The sequence below is a fragment of the Hirundo rustica genome, chromosome 1, assembly GCF_015227805.2.
Source record: "Hirundo rustica isolate bHirRus1 chromosome 1, bHirRus1.pri.v3, whole genome shotgun sequence".
NCBI lineage: Eukaryota > Metazoa > Chordata > Aves > Passeriformes > Hirundinidae > Hirundo > Hirundo rustica.
This window is the reverse complement of record NC_053450.1, coordinates 96,221,211-96,244,987: the sequence shown is the minus strand read 5'-3', so window position 1 is coordinate 96,244,987 and position 23,777 is coordinate 96,221,211. Positions and strand designations below refer to the sequence as shown.

At 42.2% G+C, this 23,777-nt stretch overlaps 1 protein-coding gene across 5 annotated transcripts in view; it reads right to left on the bottom strand.

Annotated features, from left to right (window-relative positions):
- Positions 1 to 4,989: 4,989 nt before the first annotated feature.
- Positions 4,990 to 23,777, bottom strand: part of NFATC1 (nuclear factor of activated T cells 1) — a 115,577-nt gene continuing 96,789 nt past the window's right edge. For all 5 annotated transcript variants that reach the window (XM_040059868.2, XM_040059886.2, XM_040059893.2 and 2 more), the window contains one exon: positions 4,990 to 7,465. In XM_040059868.2, coding sequence (XP_039915802.1) covers positions 7,416 to 7,465 — 50 coding nt within the window. In that variant the 3' untranslated portion in view covers positions 4,990 to 7,415. The remainder of the gene's footprint in view (positions 7,466 to 23,777) is intronic.

Genomic DNA, 23,777 nt, shown 5'->3' with positions numbered 1-23,777 from the left:
TTGTGCACTTGAGTTACCAAAAATGCACATCCTTCAGCCACAAAAATGTTTTAAGGACACAATGTGTTATAGAAGTTATCTAACATTAATAGTCAATCAATAACTCCTTAGACTTGTAAAGCTCATACAGATCATTTGCTATAAGGAACCACAAATATAATAATAAATTTTCATTATTATTCTTAGCACCAAGTTTTATTTCTTTAATTACTGTTTGGTACACACACATATTTTAGAAAGGGTGGGGCAGACTAAACATTTTTTGCTGGATCTAAGCCTTTATCATGCTCTTTGCTACAGGACAACCTTCTTCACAGACACATCCTGCTAATGCAGTGGTCCTGGCCCTCTTGGTCACTGGCAGCAATACCAAGGGGCTGGTCTGCTAAACATAGCATCCCTTCTGCAAGCTGGAATCACTGCTAGAGATGCCCTGACACCCTGTGCCTACAAACATTGCCAAAGGTATCCAGTGCCTGCCAGCTTACATTGAAGTAAGCAGAGTGTTGCTATTGAATCACAGAATGATTCGGGTTGGAAGGGACCTTAAAGATCATCTAGTCACAAACTCCCAGCCATGGGCAGGGACACCTTCCACTAGACCAGGTTGCTCAGGGCCCCATCCAACCTGGCCTTGAGCACTTCTAGGGATGGGGAGCCCACAGATTCTCTGGGCAACCTGTTCCAGTGCCTCACCACCCCCACAGCAAAGAATTTCCTTATAATAACAGGGAGGTTCAAGCATCCACCTGCCTTGAGGATGGCCCTGGGATGAGCCAGGTGCTTCACCTCTGTGCTTCAGCAGGCATGTAGTGCTTGAGGGGAGCAGCCTCCAAAGTGCTGTCTCATCCCTCTGGAACACCCCCTCACATTATATGGATTAAACTCTGAAATTACTGACTTTCTAATTTGTGAGTTTTCTCAGCTCACTTGTCTCTCTTGAAACTGGCTTTCTAAAGCCTCAGTGGCAACGTGCACTGCAGGGAAAACAGAACCAGAAGCTCCTACACTGGTCTGAGTGTTCGTGTAGATGCTTAATTTGCATGGCTGGGGTCACCAGTCATGGGAGGGGTTGCACCAGAGAACCCCAGAAAAAAACACAGTACCTCCTTCCTCCAGGGGCACTTCCCAGATGAAATAAATTTCCTCTTGAAGACAAGGAGGGACAGGGAAAGAGTGCTGGGGTTTCCCCCTCCACACCTCCTCTGCCCAGACCACACTGCTCAATTGGAAAGTTAAAGAAAATAGATGAGTTTTCATACACCCACCTCTTCAGACTCATCCTGCAAGTCAGGCAGAGTTTGTTCTCCTTCCTTCCCACACATCGCTTCTGCTGCTCAGCCTTGGCCCTGGAGCCCCTTCTCCCATCTCCTCCCCCCCATCCCCCCTGCAACTGGGTGGAGAAGGCACCATAAACCCACTTTCATTGCTCTGACCAGCATGGTCTCCCTGAGGCACGTCCCAGGGGCGCACTGGCACCGGGTTTGTTTCCACAGGTGTGCTGAATTGTGGCTGTTCTCAGCCCATGCTCAGCCCCGGTGGGGCAGTGCAGCCAGGGCCCCATGGGCTGTGCTGTGGTGGGTCTCCCCTCCCTGCCTGGCTGACGGCGCTGGGTGGGAAAGGTTGTGGCTCCTGCTGCCTTCTCAAGAAGCTTGCTGCTGGAGCCATCACCATGTGCTGGCACGGCACATGGGGTTCAGCACCAGAGCAGTGGCTGCCTATGTGTGGGGTGGGGGAAAAGCACAAAATTAACTCATTATATACATCAAAAGGTGTGGGCTTTATTTAGTGTTGTCATCTGACCAGGGCTGATTTGTTTTGTACAATAAAATGTAAAAGAATCCTGTGGTAAAAAAAGAAAAAAGAAAGAAGAAAAAAGAAAAGAAAAGAAGAGATTGCCATGAGGATGAGAGCTGGAGCAGCTCAACCCAGGCAGGAGCCCTGGAAAGGGTCCAGGGAGACTGGAAAGATCCATGAGGAGTTTCCTGCAAAGAAACTGTTCAAGAAATTGGGCAGAGGCAGTGTACATGCAACACCTGTGCGGCTCTGCTGGGGTGGAGGGGGAGACATTGTCTGAGAAAGCAGCCCATTCTGGAGATTTGGAGGGGAGCAAGTGGGAAAGAAGGTGCAGTCTGGATCAACCTGATCCAAAATAATTTGTGGTTTGTATTTTCTAAGTATAAAATTAAAGAAAAAAGGACCCCAAAAAAGTAAGTAGAGCAAATGATTTCCTGTTGGAGGAAATGTAATTTTTTCTATTAAAAACCAAAACAAACCAGACAAGAAAACTCACAGATTTTACAGTTAAAAGATTCGTGACATGCACTGAAATGTTTTCTGGCAAGGCCCAGAGGTCTCTCCTCCCCCCTAGTACCACAAAGCTGGTGTTATTGCAATGTGCCCCAGCTGGATGGGAACACCATCACACCGAGTTTTGGGACCCCACACCACGTGTGTTCTTGGAGGTTTTGCAGCTCTGCCACCAGTACCCACTGCCAGTGTTTGCTTTGTTACACTGGACCCGAAAGCTCTCCATCAGCAACACTGGAAACAGGATGGGTCCAGGAGCTGAGTGCAAAACTAATTCAGAAGAGGTGCTGGAAACTGACACTGATGGCATCTTTGGAAAATCTTTCCCCAGTCTGGAAAAAAAGGGATTTCCTAAAATGACTGAAAATGAATTTGCCACATCTGCAAAGAGTGGCTTGTAGATTATCTGTCCCTGAAAGTAGCTAAGGAAGCACTACATTCAGCAACTTTTCAGTTTAAATGACAGCTGCTAATGTGCCCATGAGTGACAGCAAGTTCCAGGTACACTACCAGCTGTCTTAAATACTGAAAACACAACCATTTGATTTGTTAAAGCTCTGCAAGTTTCCACAGTACAAAAAGACAGTCTCTTTGGCCAAAAAAAGAAGCTAGTTTTGGATTCAAGGACAACCTGAAATTAAAGCCAACAGTTTGAGAATCTGTAACTGATCTGCTCAGAACAAATTATTTGGCTACAAGAAGAGAATCAAAACATTTTTATTTTTTTGGAAAGAAGTGCAAAGAAGAAAAATATTAACTTATTGAGAAAGAGGAAATTGTATGGGCAAACTAAAACAGGCAAGAGCTTGACCTCCATGTCGGGCAAATGTGTGCAAAGGTGGAGAAAAGAAGACTAAATTTAGTTTGATGAACTATTCAATCACTGCTTATGACATAAAATTAGACGCTATGTTTGAAAAAGAGCTACAGAAACTAGAATGATTTTATGCCATTGACCTTAACACTTCTCTGTAATGTACTTGATGAGGAGGGTTTTGTTTTATTTTTACTGAGACAAATTCAATAGATTTACAGTGATGAATGCAATAAAATTATACACATGTAGAAGGAAAGCTTAGCTTCAAGGCAGTACAACTCTGTACAGGAAACTTAATTCCTAAAAATTTGCCATTTTCAGCTGGAAAGGAGAAATCTTAAAGGCATGACTCCAGCAAGTCTATTTAGTCAAACAGCACCAGATGGATGTGTGAGGTTCACCTTCTGCTTTGGTTATGAATGAAAGTAGTCAAGTCAGGAGTTTGTTGAAGGCTATTTTTGCATGGAGAAGTCTGGTCAAGATATGGTTAATGTAGCTGTGCTTGGGTCTGCTGTGCTTTGAGTGAAGGATGTGTGGAAACAGGAGGGAAAGGAAGCTCACAGGAGGCCAGGTAACACAATGAATGAAGTACGTTGCTTGAGTGAATTCAGTTTGTGACATTCTGCTCTGGTACAAAATGTCATGGTGTTCAGGAGAATTTGTGATTGAGTTTTCAGTATATTCCTTTTTCCAGGAACCTCACCAACAATACAGCTCATGCTGTCCATGAGGCATAAATATCACTATTTCCACCCTCCAGACTGGGAAGCAGAGAAAGAGTTCTCTGACTTATCTCTGAAGAGCTGGGCCTTATCTGGGTTTTGATGAGCTTGGAGCATCTGCCTCTCTTTAAATGGCCAGGGGTTGGGTTCCAGCCCCAGGGAAGATAGGTGTGATGGACTGAGCAGGGAGTGACACTTACAGGAAGAGAAACCCAAGCTCTTTCAAAAAAGACCCCAAGGCATATTTGTGTCTCCTTTTCCTTGAGGAATTTCTGAATTATTTTAAGAGCTTATGCAAACTCAGACTACTGTGGTAGGCATGCCTGTATACTTTTCAACTTGCCTTTGGTGCTGAAAAATTGAAGCATCTCAGGTCTTCTCAGCATTTTGTGGCCCATTAGGTGTCAGATGTTGGTACTTACAGAGGTACCACCTGATGAGCTGATAGAAGCCCAGAGCTGTGTTTAGTCCAGCTTTGACTAAGCTGACACCCTCCTGTCACCCCTTCTCCTTGGGGGCAGAGCAGTGAGGAGGTTCAGGAAGCAGGACACATCATACAGATCTGATCCATCGATCACATCATAGGCAGCTGTGGCCAGGGATCCCCTCCTGCCAGCCCATGGCCAGTACTTCTCTCTCAGGGCTACCAAAGCCTCCAGCTTAACAAAAATGTGTCTTCTATCTACTGCACTGAAGGCCACAGATCCCAAGCCTACCCTTAGCAACCCACCTGTTTCAGAAATAGTTCCAGGGAGGGCAAAATAAACTGTTGTCCAAGAAATGCACAGAGATGCCAAGTACTTAGTTGCACAACTAATACGATAGTTTGTTTCACCGCTTAAAATTCATCCAAAGAGCTCTTTTTAATAGTGAGAATCTTCCCTGGCAAAAGGACTTTTGAACATACCTATTTTTGAATATACCTACGCTCCAATTTCAGAGTGTTGTGGCTTTTTGGTTTTGCTTTGTTTTCAAAAAGGTTGATGAGAGCCATTTTCCTAAACTGACAGCAACAACCATACAATGATGCAACATACAATGTACAACAACCAGAAACAAGATAGCAATCTCATACAGGAAATATTTCTGCTTTCATTTTTATTTTATGAATACATATACAACAGATGCATATTCCTCCATTATTCAGGCTTAAAAGTCACAGGTTGGGGTATTTTTTTTTTTTTTTTCCCTAAGAGAAAAATAAAAATCAGAATGAAGGAGCTGCAACATAGCCAAACCATACATTTGAAAACTTTGCTAAAATTACTGCTGAAATGTGCCTCTTTGTGTGTGTGTGTGCATTGTCCTGCACAGTTAAAGCCTCATCCAAAATATTTAGTATATGAATAAAAAAAAGCTTTGGCATAATCAGAGATCCCTCCATGCACAGTTTATTGACATTTCTGAAATAATGAGAGAATGAAATCTGAAGATTATATCATATATCATTTCCTCTTCTTGGGAGCATTGTCTTTAAATGCAGTGGGGAAATGAAGAGGAGTCTGTTGACAAGACTTTGCTTCCACGCTAAGATGATTATATTAGCAGGATGCAAGCAGCTTCATATAGAAGAGAGGGAGAGATAAATGTATATAATGTAAAAATGCTATTTTATATGAGAAAAGAAGATTTTTCAAGATAACATAAAATGAACCACTCTAAGACTAGCTTCCAGCAAAACATTTTGCTTTATTAGTTCTATTTTCTGGCTACAAGTCAAGCTGACATCTGTCGAGCTCTTTTACTTTTCATATGGCAGTCTATAAGAAACGTTTCATGCAACATCTACAATGCTAAATACAGGGTAAATAATTGGGATTAAACAGGTGAGGAATAACAGACTATTATAAGGACCAGAAACAGCGTATTATGTACACAGAGCCATATTATATTCTCATGGTCTTCACAGTAATGTGCAAATGTGAAAAATATGGCTTTTATTTTTTTTTCCCTAAAGAAACTAAGACATAATTATACAGAAGAATGTTTTAAAACACTCATTTGGATTTCACGTTTTCGTGAAACCCCTTCAGTCTTCATTGCATTGGGGTTAAGGAGCCACCCCAGCTCGGGGGTGTAGTTTGGGTATGTTTCCAGGAGGGGGCACAGATTCCTAAGGCACAATATTAATGTTAAACATTATTAATTTAGTCATGCTATTTTATCTAAGTTTTGTTTTTATTTTTCTTTTTTTCCTTTTTTTGGTTATGTGAAGTTGCTAGTTATATAATAAGCAGTTCATTGTAAAAAATACAATGTTGAAGGCTACACTACATGCCTACCTGTAGCTCCAGGAACATTAACTAATCTGAAAACACATTATACAGTGCCACATGTGAAACCAAGGTGGGCTTTTGGTAACATCCTTTTCCATGCACGTAGCAGAGAGTTATAAGGCTTCTGCGAAATAATAATATTATAACTGAACAAATATTTTACACTCTTCCATAATGGTATTTACAGTTACTATAACTCATATTCTGACATTTGGTAAATAACATGTATATTGTATGCATCCTTCTTGCCTATCTAAAGTGCTTGCTTAACTGCATGAGGAAAGAAAATGCATACCTGCTTTAGGTGCAACAAACCCTCAAAAGAAGTAGCTGAAATATTTGCTGTGGATTTGAAATGCATTCTCAGAAATTGAAATTATTGCTAAATTCAGTGCCCTTACTAGGCAATCATCTATATTATTTGTCATATATAAATATATGCATATATACTAGTATGTATGTACATGCATACATATTCATCTATCATGTAAAAGATAGATTTCAATTTTTTGTCCCTCAACCTTTTTTATTTTGTGCTATTCAACTCACTTGTGCTATGACAGAAGCCAGATCAAAATCAAAATCTTACCATGCTACTACTATCAACCCTATGATTCATTAGCACGCAATAAAGGCAATACGCAAAAGAAAGCTGAGATGATGACAAATCAGGAGGCTTTTGAAATGCACTGAGAATAAGGCAATAGGCTGTACATTACAGCAGAAGAAAAGCTGAGGAAATTCTGGAATTCATAAATGTGTCTTATTGGAGTCGGGATTGCTCTCCCTACTCTGCTGCAGAGTCCTATGCTCCCGACTCTGCTGCAGAATGCTATGCTTTCCAGCACCTCCAGAATTCAAGCTCTATAGTTTCTGCACCTACCAACACTTTCAATGGTAGTGAATTCAAAGCTTATTAAAAATGCCCTGATGCCACAACCTGGTAAAATAAGGCACTTCCAGGGCTGTATTCCAGTGGTGCCATGCGAAAATGTTCAGCAACAGGAAGAAGTGCTCAGATTTTGCTGAGTTTCCTAGTTTTGTCCCATGAAATGCACCATCTTGGAGCGTACTCCCTCTTCTCTCTTTTGAGATGATTTTCTTTAAAAAAAGCTGTTTCATCAGTTGAAGCTGAGGAGCTACTTCTTTGTAAGCAAGAGGTAAATCTTCAGTTCCTGACATTCATTAGGGGAAAGATCAGAGTGGTACCAGGCAACGTCTTCAGTTCATTCGGCATCTCCCGCCAGCCAAGTCAAAAGTGTCTATTTCATACCAGGCCCACACTGAAAGCTACGAGTGGACATTGGTACTGGAAAGGTCATTCCTTATAATTTCATTTACTGCAAAGAAAGAAGACAAGGAATCGATTAGCATCCCACTGCTGCAGGCAGTTGTCCTCAGTCCACAACCTCCCCAAACTTGCACTTGTTCCTTGATAGCTTCAGTATAGTTCTGAATAGTAAATGTGACATCATCAGGTAGCTTGGACAGGCTGATTACAGTGCAAAAAGGCAGGATTAACCAAGGTTATTAACATGCTAAATCCCATGTAAAACCAGGCATCACAAAACCAGCAGCATCCTGGATTCTTGATTGCATCAAACAAACTTAGCATTTCAAACTGGTTACAGATAAAACATTTCAATTGCTCTAGAACTGCCTCAGAAATGTAAAGCCAGGAGGACCACAGGAGATCTTAGAATAACCTACTTCTTCCACAAAAAGAGCTGCTTGGAAAATACGTTAGCCATGTTAGGTACTGGTGGCAGAAAGCTGACAGTCACTGAACCTGGGTATGTGCAGCTGCAATGCCTAGATAGAATACAATTACACATGCTGATTTTTTTCCACTGTGGGTTGATATTTGGGGGGGGGGGGGGGAAAAGAAAAATAAGAAGAGAGGAAACTGCTGCATGCTTGTCTATTTCCCTGGAGCTGGTAACATGTTTAAATATACACCTTCCCATCGTGGTGACCAACACGTATTGATATGCACTCTTTACTTCTATCCATGCAAACAGATGAGAGGGACAAACAAGTTAAAAAAAACTCTCCCAGCAAGAGTCAGAGGCGAGAATAAACAAAGTCTGCTATCTCAGCATCAGCCAGTCAGACTATATCTCCAATGATAAAATGTTGTTTTCTTTATTCACAAGTCTTCTTTCTTTCTTTTCCCCCTCCCCTAAAGATCATCAAGCAATACAGTTTCCCACACTCCAATTATGTCCATGTGATTTTTGGCAGATGGACAGGAAATGACTGAACCTGGCAAAGGTCATCGACAATGGACTACACAACATCCCTTTTATTTCCACTCCACCTCCTTACAGCAACTGCCACCACCTGATTTACACGGAGATAGACAAAATGCCATCAACAGGGTTATCACTGCTTCTGAGTTTCTCTAACATTGCCAGGACTGGGAAACACATGCCCACGTCATGGAAGCACCATGGAAAAGCCTTCATTTTCCTTTCCTTGTGGGCTGCTCTTCAGAGTAATCCAGATAATTTCATGTGTTTACTGGAAAAGACCAAGCCCATGTAAAACCAGCTTCCTGAAGCAATTAGTTAGGTATGTTTGGTGCTGGGTTTTATGGCTTTCTCTTTTTTTTTTTTCTTTTTTTTTTTTTTTTTTTTTCCCCCTTTTTTTTTTTTTTTTTCTGCAGACCTATTGCCCACTTAGTAATTGCAGCACATGAATCAGTCAGGATTTGTGTCACAGGTCCTGGCCACCAAAACCAATTCTACCAATGGATACACACACCATACTTCAGAGAGGAAGTATCAGTTGCATTTGTAACTATCTATTTACAGCAGCAAATTAAGAAGTATGGAAATGAGCTGTGAAAAGACAAAGCAGTTCTTCCTCTTGAGAGTGTCGTGGAGTTAATTTTTAACATTACCAAACAGCAACAACAAATTTGAGCAACAAGCCCTGCTCTGAGGCAGACTGCTCTGCACGCATCCAAACCCAGCCAGAAGTGCTGCCCCATTTACATGGGGCCAGACTTCAGAGAGCTTTAGGGACTGACTGTCTGCCTTGAGTGCAAACAGCATACCTCTGTGGGATGATTCTTCCATGATGCTTTTGTAAAGATCGCTTCCGTGATAAACTTCTCAAGGCACTCTGGGCTCTGCAGCAAAACCACACAGCAATACCTTCAGGTTTTATGTGTCAATGAAAACAAATCCTCCTACCTGCCCGGCAGCATCATAGTTTTGCTAACTTTCCCTCAAAGCTTCTGTTAAATCAAATAAAATTAAGATACTAGTCAGGGCTATCCTCACTCTTTGTACAGTTACTTAGTGCTTAGGAACATTAAATAATCAGTCTTCACAGTGCTCCTGTAAAATGTGAACATAAACATCACGGGTATCGCATGGGGACAGGCAGGTGGAAAAGTCAAGGGCCTCCCCACCTCAGCCAGGATTAGCACCAAGGCATCTCGAATCTCTGACTAATGCTGTAGCACTTGCTGAGTTGCTCTTGCTTGATTCTTTCAGTACAATTTTCAAAAGCAACAGCCTCAGCCTGCCAGGTCATGCTTTCCCATATTAAAGCATGTAGAAAAGGTATTTTGGAAGCAACTTGATGACATAAGCCGAAGGTCCATCTCCAAAACCAGCTTAGGCACTCAAGAGGCTGTCCCTTCCAGTCACTCCAGGTACCCTCAGCAGATCTTCTGTCACTTGAGGGCTGTAGGACACATGTCTTACTCCAGATATGATACAACTTTTCCTTTCAGCTGGGACCCCACCTGCCTTGGCTCAGGCCATGAGACCACAGTGCTCATTGAGTCACACTCTCTCCATCACTCAACAGCCAAATCAATTTGCCACCAGCTGAAATCACTCACATTTTGTTATTGACTCACAGCAGTTAATATTGCTTGCTTTTATTTCATATTACTTTCTTAAGATAGGTGGACTTCTGCTACCTTGACGAGTAAGCCTGGCATCCTCATACAACAGCATCTGGCAGCTGTTGAACAACAGTCACTAGACAACATCACCACGGACTTGGGAGGCAGCTGAACCTCAACCCAAGTGCATCCATTGCCACGGGACGTCACAACCAAACAGGGCCAAAACCACCAGAGAGAACACTCAACACCTCTCTCCTCCACAGTGGTCTGTGGACAGTGTGGCTTGCACACAGCTCTCCTTATTTCACTTGTTGTTTCCCCCTTACCCATGCAGTGTCAAAAATGCAAAATATTCCCAATAATGCAATGGAAAAAACCTGCAGAGAAGGACAAGGGTGCACTCAAAAGGTCCATGTGGGTGGAATATGTGGCAGCACAGCTGATCTTGCAGCAGCAGACCGCTAGCAGAGATGAAAGGGGAAGTGTGATTTGAGTGGGCTTTCCCTCACTGTCCACCGAGACACCTGAGGCTGCAAGGAAAACCCTCCTGTGGGTGGGAATGGGGGAAAACCAGGAGGCAAGTGTAGGTGCAGTGTGCTGGGTGATGCTTGCTGGGTTTGGCTAGAAGCATGCTCCCCGCCACCCTCAACTGCATGGTCCAGCACTCCCATGAGGACTCTCCACCTTTTTATTTCTGATTTCTGGAAAATTGGAAAATACTCCAAAAGATGTTAACATTTCTGCTGCATGCTAGGAAATATTTTATTTTTCATCAAATGGAATATCTTGGAATGTTTTGTTTGACCCCAAACTAATATTTTTGTTGTTGTTTGGCAAGAAAACATCAATATTCTTCATGTAGTCTGACCCAAGACTGTCCTTCCCAACAGTAAATCAAACCTCTGTTACTGAAGTATCGTTCTGCTGAAGCATCCTGCGTGCCCATCCACACCATTGTTATAACTACTACTACTGTCAGTTCTTTGGGAAAGAGTATAAAAACCAGCACACCTCCAGTGGTACTTTCTCTAGTATACCTTTGCTCTGTTGGAGAACTTCTTGAGCACAGGTCTGCATCTTTGCTTCTAATGAACTTTGATGAACTTTCTTCCATTAAGTTTTCTAATAACCTTCTGGACCTGTTTTGGCCTTCACAGTTTCCTGTAGCAATGGGTTCCGCAGCGTACGGATGTGAGGGTGGAAAAAGTATTATTTTTCTGTTTTAAATTTGTTTCTTGTAATTTTAATTCATGTTACAAGTAAATGAGCTGACTGTTCCCTGTTCACTATCTCCTTTGCCATCTATCCCCTCGGTATCCTCAGAGCTCCACATGGTCCTGTAGGACCACCATAGAATTTCCCACAGAGGCAAGATCTGATCATGCAGAAAAATAAATAGGAATTTTTCTCTTGGCCCCCACATTTGTAACAAAATATTTATTATATAGTTAAGGAGAATCAGCTGTTTGCACTTTTGAATGTTCAAGTTTTGACTTACAAACCTGCTAGTATTACAAGAGGATTGTGTGTGGTTCCACAGAACAGCAGTATTCAGTGCAAACATTACTTTAGCTCAAGATTGAGTTGCATTCCTAAAGCAAACACTTTGATTCCCCAGGTGCTTGAATACACATCCATTCATGTCTGCAGTACCATTCTAGGAGTAGCCGGATTTTGACTAAGCACAACATTCTTCAAAGAAAGGTTGCAATGGCTTTCAACTCATTATTAAAACAACACAATCTGAGTACTAACAAAATTTTATAACCAGGACAGATGAGATCCAAATGACTACCCAGCTTTTTGGAGGCCCTACATACAGCTGAGCAGCAGATCTGGGATAGCATGCTAGATGTTTAGTCTTCAATGCCTGGAGTAGCACAGCACTTCCCTTAAAGCACCAGGTTGATCCCTATCAGACCAAACAGCTGAGTACTACGATTTACAGAACCTTTGTCATCAGATTTTTTTTTTTTTTTCACTGTTTTTCTGCTGGCTTTGTGAGGGGGAGGCCACTATCGCTTTCATAGCTAACACCTACAGTTCCCCACAATGCCTTCTCTCAACTGGTATTTTCCATTGTCATGTTCAGCTTTTCCACTGACAGAAAAGTAAAAAAAAAATAATAATGCTGAGAAATGCAGGTAACACGTGACCTCTCTACCTGTCAAGGCTTTTGAAAGAGGAACCTTTCCTTTGCTAAACAGCAGATGCCACAGTAGCAGGATGTGGTTACCCCACATTTTAGTTTAATAAGGAGTTTTTTCCTCTTGTGTTTAATTTTGCTTTTAAATACCCTTGCAATGGAAATTTCTGCTTTACTAATTAGCAAAATCAGTGTCTTACCGATGAACCACTTTGGGTTCCTGCATGGAACAGGACAACCAGATATATCTGTACAAATGTGGGTTCCATATATAGATGTGAACTTCATAGGAAATGTAGTATTTTTAACATTTGGTGGTTGTACATGGATTCTATCAACTGGCAAGGGCTTTACATTTCTGTAGATTTCTGCTTTCCTTGCATCCCACTACTAAAACAGATAACAATGTGGCCTTCTGTTTCAATAAAATTCCTGTTCTTCTGAAACAAAGTTCTGCCTTCCAGCTCAGACACTGATCCCGCTGAGAGCAAAGAAGTTACAAAGTCAGTGGTGCAGGGAGTTGGCAGAGGGCATATGCACAGGGTTTTCCCAACTGGGAAGCTTTTTAGGGATACAAATAAGAGAGTTTGGAAGACTTCATACTCCTAAAGGTGAATGTACTCCATGAGTCTGAAAAATGGGAAGCGAGCTGAGAGCCATGGTCAAACTCACAATTATAAGGAGCTGAATACAGTTTTGTGGGTGAATGGTATCAGTTTGAAAACATATCCCATCCCTTTTCACTTTGCAAGCAGTAACATTAAGTCTCCAGTTTCTGGCTGAGTGAAGTTACTGTCTTGTCAGAAATGTGGAGGTCAAAGACTATTGTTCCCATGACTTCAATCCATGCCAGCAGGAGCCCGGGAAGGCTTGCACAAGGAAACTGAGTAGGAGAAATCTGTATTTACAGTTGTGACCTTTTATGATGCACTCTTCACTTCCACAAGTGAGCTTTGTGGCTCTTTACTCCACTCTTTTTTAATAGGCAGAAAGGTGTGATAAGAGTTTTGGCAAAAGGACACTCAGAGGTTTCAGACTGAGCTGACACCTTGTGATTCACATACCCCTGCTGCCCTGTAAATAGCAATGGCATCAATTCAGCTCCTTCAGGATGGTTTTTGGCTTCCTTATCAATGAAAGTGCCACAAGGCATGTCCCAAGACATCCAGGCATGCAGGGTCACATGGCATTTCTATCCACAGCTGACTAACCAACCTTTGGTTGTTTCTTCATGTCCACCTGTGTCAGCTGGGGACCACTGCCTTTAACATGGAGCAGAACTGAAGACAAGAGGCTGAGATGCTGTAACGCTCTCTTGATGAAAATGCACAATAGCAGCCTGCTCTGACTGGCTCACATGGCATGGAAAATACAAGTAATACCAGCTGCACATTTCAAACTATGTGTGTGGAAAACCTGCGGTAAATCACTCTCCGATTCTGCCATGTCTGGACAATAATACTTAATCTTTCAGACGGGTGTCACTGCCCAAGCAGTATGATGCTATGACTGGAGACCTCATTTGGACAGTGTTTGACACTGGTCAGACTGGACAGCTTCCGTGTCACAGCCTCCGGGAGGTCTGTGGAAGGTCTGAGAAACCTCCAGAAACAAGTAGCAGTCCTGAAAGCTAAACTGCCTTGGTTTGGCTCACTGTTTTTGCCTCCTGCCAGAACTCACTAACTCAGGTCAAGACTTACATGGGTACAATTACAGTGACACCCAGGTCAGGGATCTCTCCACACAGCTCATTACTCAGTGTGGATGTGCCCACAAGTGCTCTGAATTTCTGCTGTCACTATTCAGCACATGAAGAGAGCCAGGACACATGGCTCTGGAGTGACTATGTGAGCTTGACACCACGCTACCTGTAGTAATGCTTTGTAGTATGACATTCACTTTGTTGCCTGTAATTATTGTCCTCAGATTTTTTCCACCAGCAGTGATGCCATATCTTGCTCCGTCAGGCTTCTGTGCTTTTGTACGCCCTTCTTTTAGATGAAATGCCACATATTAGAATCACTGAAGAGGAATTCAAAGTTGCAAATGAATGCTGAAGAAGCCGAAATACAGGAGGGAAGTTTTTTTTTTTGTTTGTTTGTTTTTTGTTTTTTTTTTCCTTATCTCCGTGTAGAGATTTTATTTTAAGAGAAAAATGGCTAAATGTAGATGCATATAGAGTGACTAAAAAAATTAAGCCCCTAGTGTAAACCATCCCATGACTAAAATTCTACAGTTTTTATTAGGGTACCTACTTCATCAGTACTTTTTGACATATGAAAGCTGCAACAAACAACATAGAATTGTTACTCAAATCACAGAAAAAAATAGGTTTTTCTTACAGAAACTCTCTACTCAAGGCTAGTAAGTATTGTCCTGTGAGTGAGGCAAAACATCAGAAACAGTGATATAAACTCCTGAGGTGCCAGACAGTAATGCAAAACTACAGATCACATAAAAGCTTACTGAATTAAAAACCAAACAAAACAAGTCTTGTGAAGCAGTGGAAAATACAACTTCACACATTCCACAAAGAAGTCAGCTCTTGTACTACCTCAGGTGTCCGGGATGTGTTTAAACCTTAAACTTATTTTTATCTGTTTAATCATAATAAACCACTACCACAGGGCATACTATTTTTGGAGACAGCGAATAGGACAGCGGAGCAAGTGAGTGACAGCAAGTAGCAGGTTTTAATAAAACATGATCCTCCCATAAGAACGTCAGCTTGGCACGATGGAAGGCATTGTTGTGCATGACAGCCATTACCACAGAGTCATTTTCCTACCTGCTCTACCCTCTGCCTTATTTAGTTAAACAATTCCAAGTGTCCCAGGGAAGCTGTGCTGTGGAGGGCTAATAGGAAAGGTTCCTTGTACTGTGATGACAGCACTGTGCAGCAGAAATTTAACGGGGGCTCCTGAATAGGTGCCCAGACTAAATTAGTCTCATCCTAATTGCACCAAAATTTCTGGGTTTCAATTTTTTTCATCCCTCCCATATGCAGCCCTGGAAATGCCCTGCGCCTCTTGCTCTGCAAACAGTTAGGGCTGAATTCCCCGGCTGCTGGAAATTAGCGCAGGAATAGGCAGAGCTGCAGTGATTTCCAACACACTAGAGTCTAAACGTCAGCTTGTTTTTACTCTTAGTCTGAGGATGGCTACACTCAATCTGATTTGCCCTTTTTACTGAAGAATCAGAGACTCAAGAGGGATTTTAGGTAGCACTCACTGAGGCCAATCTTGCCTGGGCAGATGGGGATTTGGGCTGTGCAGAGGCTGCAAGATCTGCCCCAGTATGATGCAAGCCCCATCTGACACACGCATACACATGTGTGTGAGAGTAAGGCTGGGCAACAAACAAATAAACCACAGTTTAACCAAAACTATGTGTTTACATACCTAAGAGCATCTGTAAGGGAGACAAACCAGACATATTTTACGTTTTACACAAAACTTCCCCATGACAGACAAGCTAGGCAAATGTTACCTAAGGCAGCCAAAACCTGAGGTCAGTGCTGCTGGAATCTTTGTGGGTACCAGTCCAGAAGGAGTAAGGAAGACCATACACCCCTTTGCCACAGACAACAGGAATTTGCCCCTGTCACAATACACTAATGCAAACTGATCCTGGTGAAGAGTTCTCCTTTTCAATCTAGTGCCCAACAGTAAAACAGTGCTGTCAGACCCGGGCATTCAAAACTCATGCCCTGAAGCATGACGAGATTAGATTCCAAACTGAAACAAATTTTAAGCAAGTCTGCATTTGCCTATTTTTCAAGCTTCCAGAGTTCCTGGCAGTGTTAAATCCTGAATGTAACTGAAATGAAACTTCCTATTTTTGTCTTTTTATTCTCATATTCCTGATCCCATCTTTCAAGGTTTGCTGTACTTTGCAACTAGCTGTCAACTGAAGCATGGGTAACACTTGAGACACTAAGCTCTCAAAGTATCCTATGGTTAGAAAAGCAAGATTAAAGCCCACCTGATGGCCCCACGGGCTGGCTGCCTCCAAGGTTCACCAGCAGTGAATGGGAGAGGGGGCATGGGACTGGACCATGTCATAAAGCTCTGAGCTCGATGCTGAAGGCTGCTGCGTGGAGACTTCCTGCCCTGCCAAAGAGGAGCATCACGTGCAGGCATCCAGCTGAACACTGGTGATTTCTGTGGGTAGCTGACACCAACCTTTAAGACCTCACATGACCATCTGCATCAGGCCAGATCTTTCTACATAACACAAGGAAGGGCTTTTATCCACATGCTGGAAAAGCAACAGATTAGCTTTAGAAAAAAATAATTCTGGGGTACAGGAAGGAAAAGGGAGCGAGAGAAAGTCTACAGTCTCTTTGGTTTACTGATTTCAGAGCTTAAAAAAAAGCCAAATAAAACTGATTTTCTCTATACAATTATTATACAATTAATAATATTTTTAGAAGCTTTCCCAACACTGCACATAATGAGCAATTCATCAAAGCATATTAGGTGCCACAGAAGTTGCATTCAATATAAAGGGGTCATTAAGTTTCTTGTAATTGCACATTACTGAAGCTTTCGTTAGTTCTAAATCAAATCAATGGGATGTGCATGTATGCTCTTTAATTGACTTTATGTAATAACAGTGTGGTCCATAGTAATCCTCTGGAATCCTCCAAAATGAGCCACCTTGCACTGCTCTTCATAAAAAAACAGCTTGTGTGCAGCTGGGCATATCAAGTAAAGCAAAGAAACAATAAATAGAGGAAAGAAAGAAGCACCTTAGGTCACACAGCAGTATTTGCTGAGTGCCCTTTTCTTTCTGTGGGTAGAGAACAGCAAAGACACTTTACTCCTCTTCCACTCAACCAGCCTCAAAGTCTGATGGACTTGAGCAGGAGTAACATGGTCTCAAGAATGGAAGCATCCTGGAGATAGGTTAAAACAGGGTCTTTATGATCTGTTTCTGAGAAATAAGTGTTTTGTTGTCTTTTTTTTTTTTTTTTTTTTTTTTTTTTTAAATGGACCCAGCTTGCTCTATTATCATCCCCCCTATCAACACCTCTTTCCCCTATAGCCCTTTTCATCAGTGAAGTGCATGCTGAACAGAAAAGAACATTGCCATTTTTCACATCATCCAGCAAAGAGGGCACATAGGCAGGGACAACAGGAGGATGCCACTGTGTAGACCATACACAATGTGCCTATGGCACAGCGGGTGGCCACTGCTGGGACACATCTATGCCTTGCCTGTGTGAAGGCTGAGCCTTGTTCGGTGACCTCTGATTCCCAGGGGTTTTGCTCAGTCAGATAAAACGATAACCATAAAGTGACTCAGTGAGTGGCCACATGCTGTTGAATGGAAGAGAAAGGCTGGGTGGGGCTAATAAAATTTTTATGTGTTTGATAAGGGAGAAGAAATCCACCTATGAGCCTGCTGGGTACTGGGCTGGGAAAGGTCATGCTAGCTGATGGAACACAGCTGCTAATCTTCAGCAGTGGGCAAGAACCTGGGCTGGCTCTGGGAATCTGAACTGGTGCCTGCAAACAGATGGCAAAAAAATGGATGCAATAAAAAGCTGTCATGCAATAAATTTTTTTTTGGCATGATGACCTGGTCACCACCATAATGTGAACTGTAACACAGGATTTCATTTCACCTACAGCAACATCTGTTGCTGGAGAACACTGCAGTTCAAAGAGGAGTGCCTGTCCTCTTTGTCCTTGGACAAGAGCACTGGCAGTGTTTAAGGACACTCTGGCAGTGGCTTTGTACCATCTTAACTAGGGACAGACCTTTTCATAACAAAACCCCCATCCAGTTTGGCTGGGAAGCTTTGATCTAAAGGCTGATTTAAGTGGCCCCACACTGGAGACATACCAGTGCAGCTTGGGCCGTGATACGGAAACCCCCTGGGTGTTAGTGGATGCTGTCCCCAGTGTGGAGACGTGGCTGTGAAAACCACTGCACTCAGACTGTTCCTGGATTCCAGCTCTCCTTGAATGCTAAAACCACCTACAGCAAACATCTCAGATTATAGCAGTTGGAAGAATACTCTTATTTGACATGGTCCCAGTGTGACAGAGCTGCAAACATGAAAAAAATGTATTTTCCTATTTTGTTCTCTCCAACATGCTGTGCCTAGCTGCAGAATGGCTCAAGCTCTGGCTTGACTAACAGAGCAATGTCAACAGTAAAACCACCACATGCAGTTGCAAGAATTCAGTAAGAATCACAGCTGGGCTCCCAAGGAAGACAAAACCTTCCTCCTTGGAGCTCAGTGCTTGACACAAGAACCCTGCTGATGCTCAGTGTGCCCCACTAGAGCGGAAATTTATTCTGCCCCAAGAACGAAGCACTGTAAACCTGTAGCCAGCACTAGAGAACTAGGAAAAAGGCACTTGAGAGCAGGTGTACAACACTCATCTCTCAAACACACTTAAGGACCTGAAATTTTATTCAAAATGTTTGCATTACACTTTTCAAACAATCACTGGCAAATGACAGGGTGCTTCCAGGGCCCAGGCTGCGATCTCGCAGCACATCCAAGCTCCAGCAGGAGTTGGCCTGCACTTTTGAGAGGTGCTCCAGGCAACAAAATGAGTGGAAGAACTTTAACAGTCATTCAAGAGGAGCTTTAAACTTTTATAGTGCTTCAGTGAAGAAAACAGGCTGCTTTCAAGAGATTCAGTCAGGTCAAATCAGCTAACTCAGAGCAAGAGGTGAACGCATGGGGGCTAACATAGCACTTTGGAAAATCCACACAACTACCCATTGCTTGAAGGGGCAGACAGGTCCCCCTGCTCCCAGGGGAGCTCAGCAAGAACAGGCAGACCACAGAACCCAGCTGTGGGCATCCAGATGTGCAAGAGAGATCTGTGTCTCTTTTCAGAAGCAACAAGAGCAACTCTTCTCTTGCAACAAGACCAGCCCAGCAAGGGTCAGCTTTTGCTGAAGATACTGTGAACCAAATGCTTTTCAGTCTGGAGCTTTGGGAACATCAAGGACATTCTACTGATGAGATAAAAGAAAAAAGTGCAACAAAGGTTTTGATGAAAGGCTGTGCAAATTGATTGTTGTTTGGTCCATACAACAGCCCTTCTGGTGCACCACACCTTTTGTAAAACATAGTTCCATGAAACAAGTAGCTATCTCCAGTAGCTTCCGTCTACACACATTTTCAGAATACTTTCATTCTGAACTGTTTTTGAGAGGAAACATTAAAAAGAATGGAAACCTGGCAATTAATCAGATAGATCCCTTTGATTCCATTCTACAGAATAGGAAAAAAAGAGGAGAGAATTATAAAAAGAATACCCAACATTAACTGCTAAGTAGGGAAGTGAAAGATAAGCAGAGGCCAGGGACTGTGAGCACGGGTATGCTGCATGCATTTACCTGCCCTTGGATATGGCTCTAAAGGGTGGGTCAGATCTGTGTTTGCTGTTCTCGTTCAAACCCACATAAACACCTAGTTAGAAACTGTGGTTTGACAGATGAAAATTCTATTTCCTTAAAAACTCACAAAATAAAAACCTTTAAATTTTTTTTTCAAAGCATGGACAAAAGGCTCTCCTGGTCAAGACACAGAGCAAATATTTACAGGTGCTGGGGAGACACCATTTCCTCCCTTTAGGCCTCAATCTGGTGTCTGCCACATGATTTTATCCATTCAATGAATTTTTTTTTCCAGACATCTGCCAAGAGGAAATAACTTCACTGTATTGGGAGTCTGGGAATCCTAGAAAACAATCTTAAATCCATAAAATAATTGAAGTGCAGTTTTACTGAGCTGTTCAGTTCGATTCTGATTTTTACTACAATGTCAACAAGAGTTTAATTTGTTTTAAAGTTTAGGTTCCTAAATCTGAGTGATATACAGTAGTTTACAGCTTGCTGGCAACAGCTACTGTGGAAAAAAAAAATGGAAAGTGCATATAAAGGCAGTTCTAACTTTGACATCGTGAAAGCAGGGAGCAGTGCCAAGAGCAGCAAACAGCATGGCTTTCCCAATCTTGGCTGGCTTTAGGGACTGCTTGCTATTGACATCAGTCGCTATGGGATATATTTCCCTGCTCTAACAAATCTCCTCTGGAGCCTATGATTAAAAAAGAAATGTCTCAAAGTGTAATTTCTTCCCCTAAAACTTTTAGAGATGTTAACTAGATTACTATTAGTGTGAGGTGAGGTGTGGACATCTTCCTCTTTATCTGCTGTGTCAAAGGGGACAATTTATATATTCAAACCAGTCCTGAAGGTAGTAATTTTTCTGCATGCATCTTTGTATATGGGGGTGCTGGTGTCTTCTTCTCTAAACTGCTTGCTAAATGAATGATTCTGAGGTGTTTTTCTTTATTTTTTTTTTCTTTTCTTTCCAAAGCCATCTCTGAAGTCAGCCTGATTTAAAAGGTACTTGGAGTGAGTAAAAATGTTTTTGCTGAGCAGATTAAAAAGTATCCTGTCTGAGTTGTAAAATTATAATAAAAATAATAGTGGTTGTAGTAGTAATAATAATAATAGTAATAATAATAATAATAATAGTAATAATAATAATAATAGAAGTAGTGATGTAAGTTTCCTGCTCCAGTGACTTTCCACCAGTGTCTTTGGCTGGCACCCCTTGCTAAGTGCGGCTAAAAGCAATTACTGGAGTCACTGCACGGCCAGGGAAGCTGATCTGCTTCAGGTGCACACCGGACATGCGAGGGGGTGAACATGAAAAAGGGATGAGAAACATGTCTCTGGGGAGGCAAGAAGGGGTTTTTTTGGCTGTTGAAGAAGGTTGAAGCCCCATCTCTGCCACAGAATGCTGCTCCCAGCCAAGCATTCTCCATTCCACACGGTCGCATGGAGCATTTCCTTGGTACCCTGCAGGAGGTGATGCCTGAATCTCTCCTTCCTAACACATGCAGCCCAGACACAGTTGTCTGCTTGGGCCTTGCCCTCTACCACCTTCCCCCCTTAGCTTTTCATTTTCTTTTTTCAACCAGCTTTGATTGGAGCCAGAGCCTGGGATAAATCATAGGAATTTCTAGATTTTTTGAGTGCTGTGAGCTCTCGCTGTTTTCCGATACCTACTTCCTGCCATATCTGAAATAACAGCAGCTGCAGGGGCCTGATAGAGAAGAGCTCCAGGGGAGAAATCCTCACAAATGGGGTGGGAACAAAACAAAACAAAACAAAACAAAACAAAAAAAGAAAAAAAGAAGAAAAAGACTTATTAGGGAGACGTGATAATCACAGAGAGCCAGCATCAGATTCATTGTTGGACTTGATAGCACCATAGGTTGTGGATGTTGTTGTCAGAAGCAAACAAATCCTGTAAAATGGCCATGGGAATGATAAGTCTCCATGTTTGCTGGGATAACAGAGGTAGCTTTACAGCACTTGTCCTACTGTATGGAGTATCATGCCTCGATTAGCTAATGTCTCTGAGGGTCAGATAAGTGAGGATGAATGTCCTGCCCTAGAAGCTTTCATGCTTTCTCTTTGGTGTGGCTGTCTATGGAGAACTGAAACAGAAATCTTTGTACACATAAAGAAGGCCCCCTCTTTAGAGAAAAACATTACAGAAAGTGGAAAATTGTTGAAATTACATTGTTTTCCGTGGAGAACACATGGTACAGTGTTGTCATTGTATCATTACAGACCACATGAACGAGTACAGCCACTCAAGAGACTTCCAAAATGGTCCCACAAAGGGACCTTATATATTTGTATGAGAACTTCTCTAGCAGAAGAATATCTCTGGCATAAAGGGGAACAGAAGAAGACATGATGCACTTATACAAAACATACACACCATTCAATGTGCAAGGACACACTGAGATATCCTTAAAATCCCTTGCAACTAACACAAACATTGCTTTAAATACCAGCACATCTGTAGAGGTTTTAGTATTTATTCTTTTTCTGTGGGAGGGAGAGATTAGGAGAAAAAGCAAAGCAGGCTTAAGCTTAAAAATGAACAAAAATAGTTTTATTAACACACACAGAAGAATGAAAAAAAAGCTGAGAAAAAGAAAACTTAAACAGAATGACACTTTAAAACACTCTTCTCTCCCCTTACAAACCATTAACTTTCTTATTAAACAACATAGAAAGACACAACTTGTGATTTTCAGTCAGTTTCACTATTTAGACATAATCACTCATTACTTTAGGAGAAGAGTCTCTCTAGGATTTTCATGGAGACTCTTGCCACAAAACAAAATAGTCTAGTGGCTTTTAAATGGTACACATCTGCTACCGCCTGGAATGTTCACCTGGAGTTTTTGCAGACTATGATGTTCTATTAGCAAGGCCTCTTAGTGTATCTGAGGTACTGTTTACGAATACTACTTCTAGTCTAAAATCATCTTTGTCTCAAAGGCTGAGACCTCCTTTTAACTTAGGAGCAGGGGCTTTAAAGTTTTCAATTAAATCTCAATTACATCAGTTCTTAATTTTGATTAGAATAGCATTCTACCCAACAACACTAAGATGCTATAAAGAACAGACTATTTCTCCATAGTTTATCCCAGAGAACTCTGGTAAAAAATGTCTACTTCTTCAATCTTATTCCAATATTATTAGTTCTTTCACTCCTAATTCACTGACTTCATGCAGTGTCTGTTCTATGTACCCTCAATTTTCTTTCTTCTTTCTCTCAAGGAAGAGTTGTGCTTTAAAAGCTCCATGTTGCTAGGAAAAGGTTAAATCTGCCTAGGCCTGCAAGAGCCATGTGCAAGCCCCGGGTTGCAGGGCTGAAGAAAATGCAAAGCTGTGCTGATGGAGGAAGCTGGTAGATGTCCTTTTTTCCACCCCTCAGTCTCATCCAGGGTGGCTCAGTTTAAAGTTGTTATGAAGCTCAGGATTTCTTTATCTGCTGCAAGCGGCAATTAAGCTGGGCCATGGCTTGGCCCCTTCTGCCATGGTCTTGAGCACGTGGTTAGCACTGCTGAGCTAGAGCTGCCCCTCTCCCCCGCCGGCAGCCAGGGGGAAAGGGCTCATCTGGCCCAGGCTGCTCCTTGTGCGGGCAGTGGCTCTTGGAGGCCCAGCCAGGCCCGGCCCGGCTGCTCAGGGGGGCAAGCAGGGCCCGACTTGGGCCCGCCTGCCACCTACAATGTTACCCCATGGCTGATTCTGAAGCAAGAGAGCAATCTGCTGAAGATGAGGGTTTTAAATGTCTTTTCCAAAGTCACATTAACATGCTTATTGGTTAAACTAGTTGCCAATATCATGGCTAGCTTCCTCATATGTCCCTGTTCCCCCACCTGCCAAACCCACTCCATGGTCCTGGCAAGGAAAAACATTTCACATTTCTCTATAACTAGAAAACAAAACTGTGCTAACCCATGATAACATCCAAACAACCAAAGCAAGTGTGCTTGAAACACTACCAGTCAGTGAAATACAGGCAGCATTTCAGGTTATTGTAGGTACCATTAACCTTAATAAATTAATGTAATTCTACAGTTACTCTGGGAGCTATAACTTGTGTCTGCATCAAGTTTTGGGCCCTGAAATTTTCACCCAATATTAGAGATTTTCATGTAATATTTCTTTTCAACACAGGACCTTTAAAAAGAGTATTAAGTGAAGATCATCGTGATTGTGAATTGGAGCCTGATCCAAAGAGTGTAGGACACAACTGAAGAATCCCTACTCGCTTCAATGAGCGAGT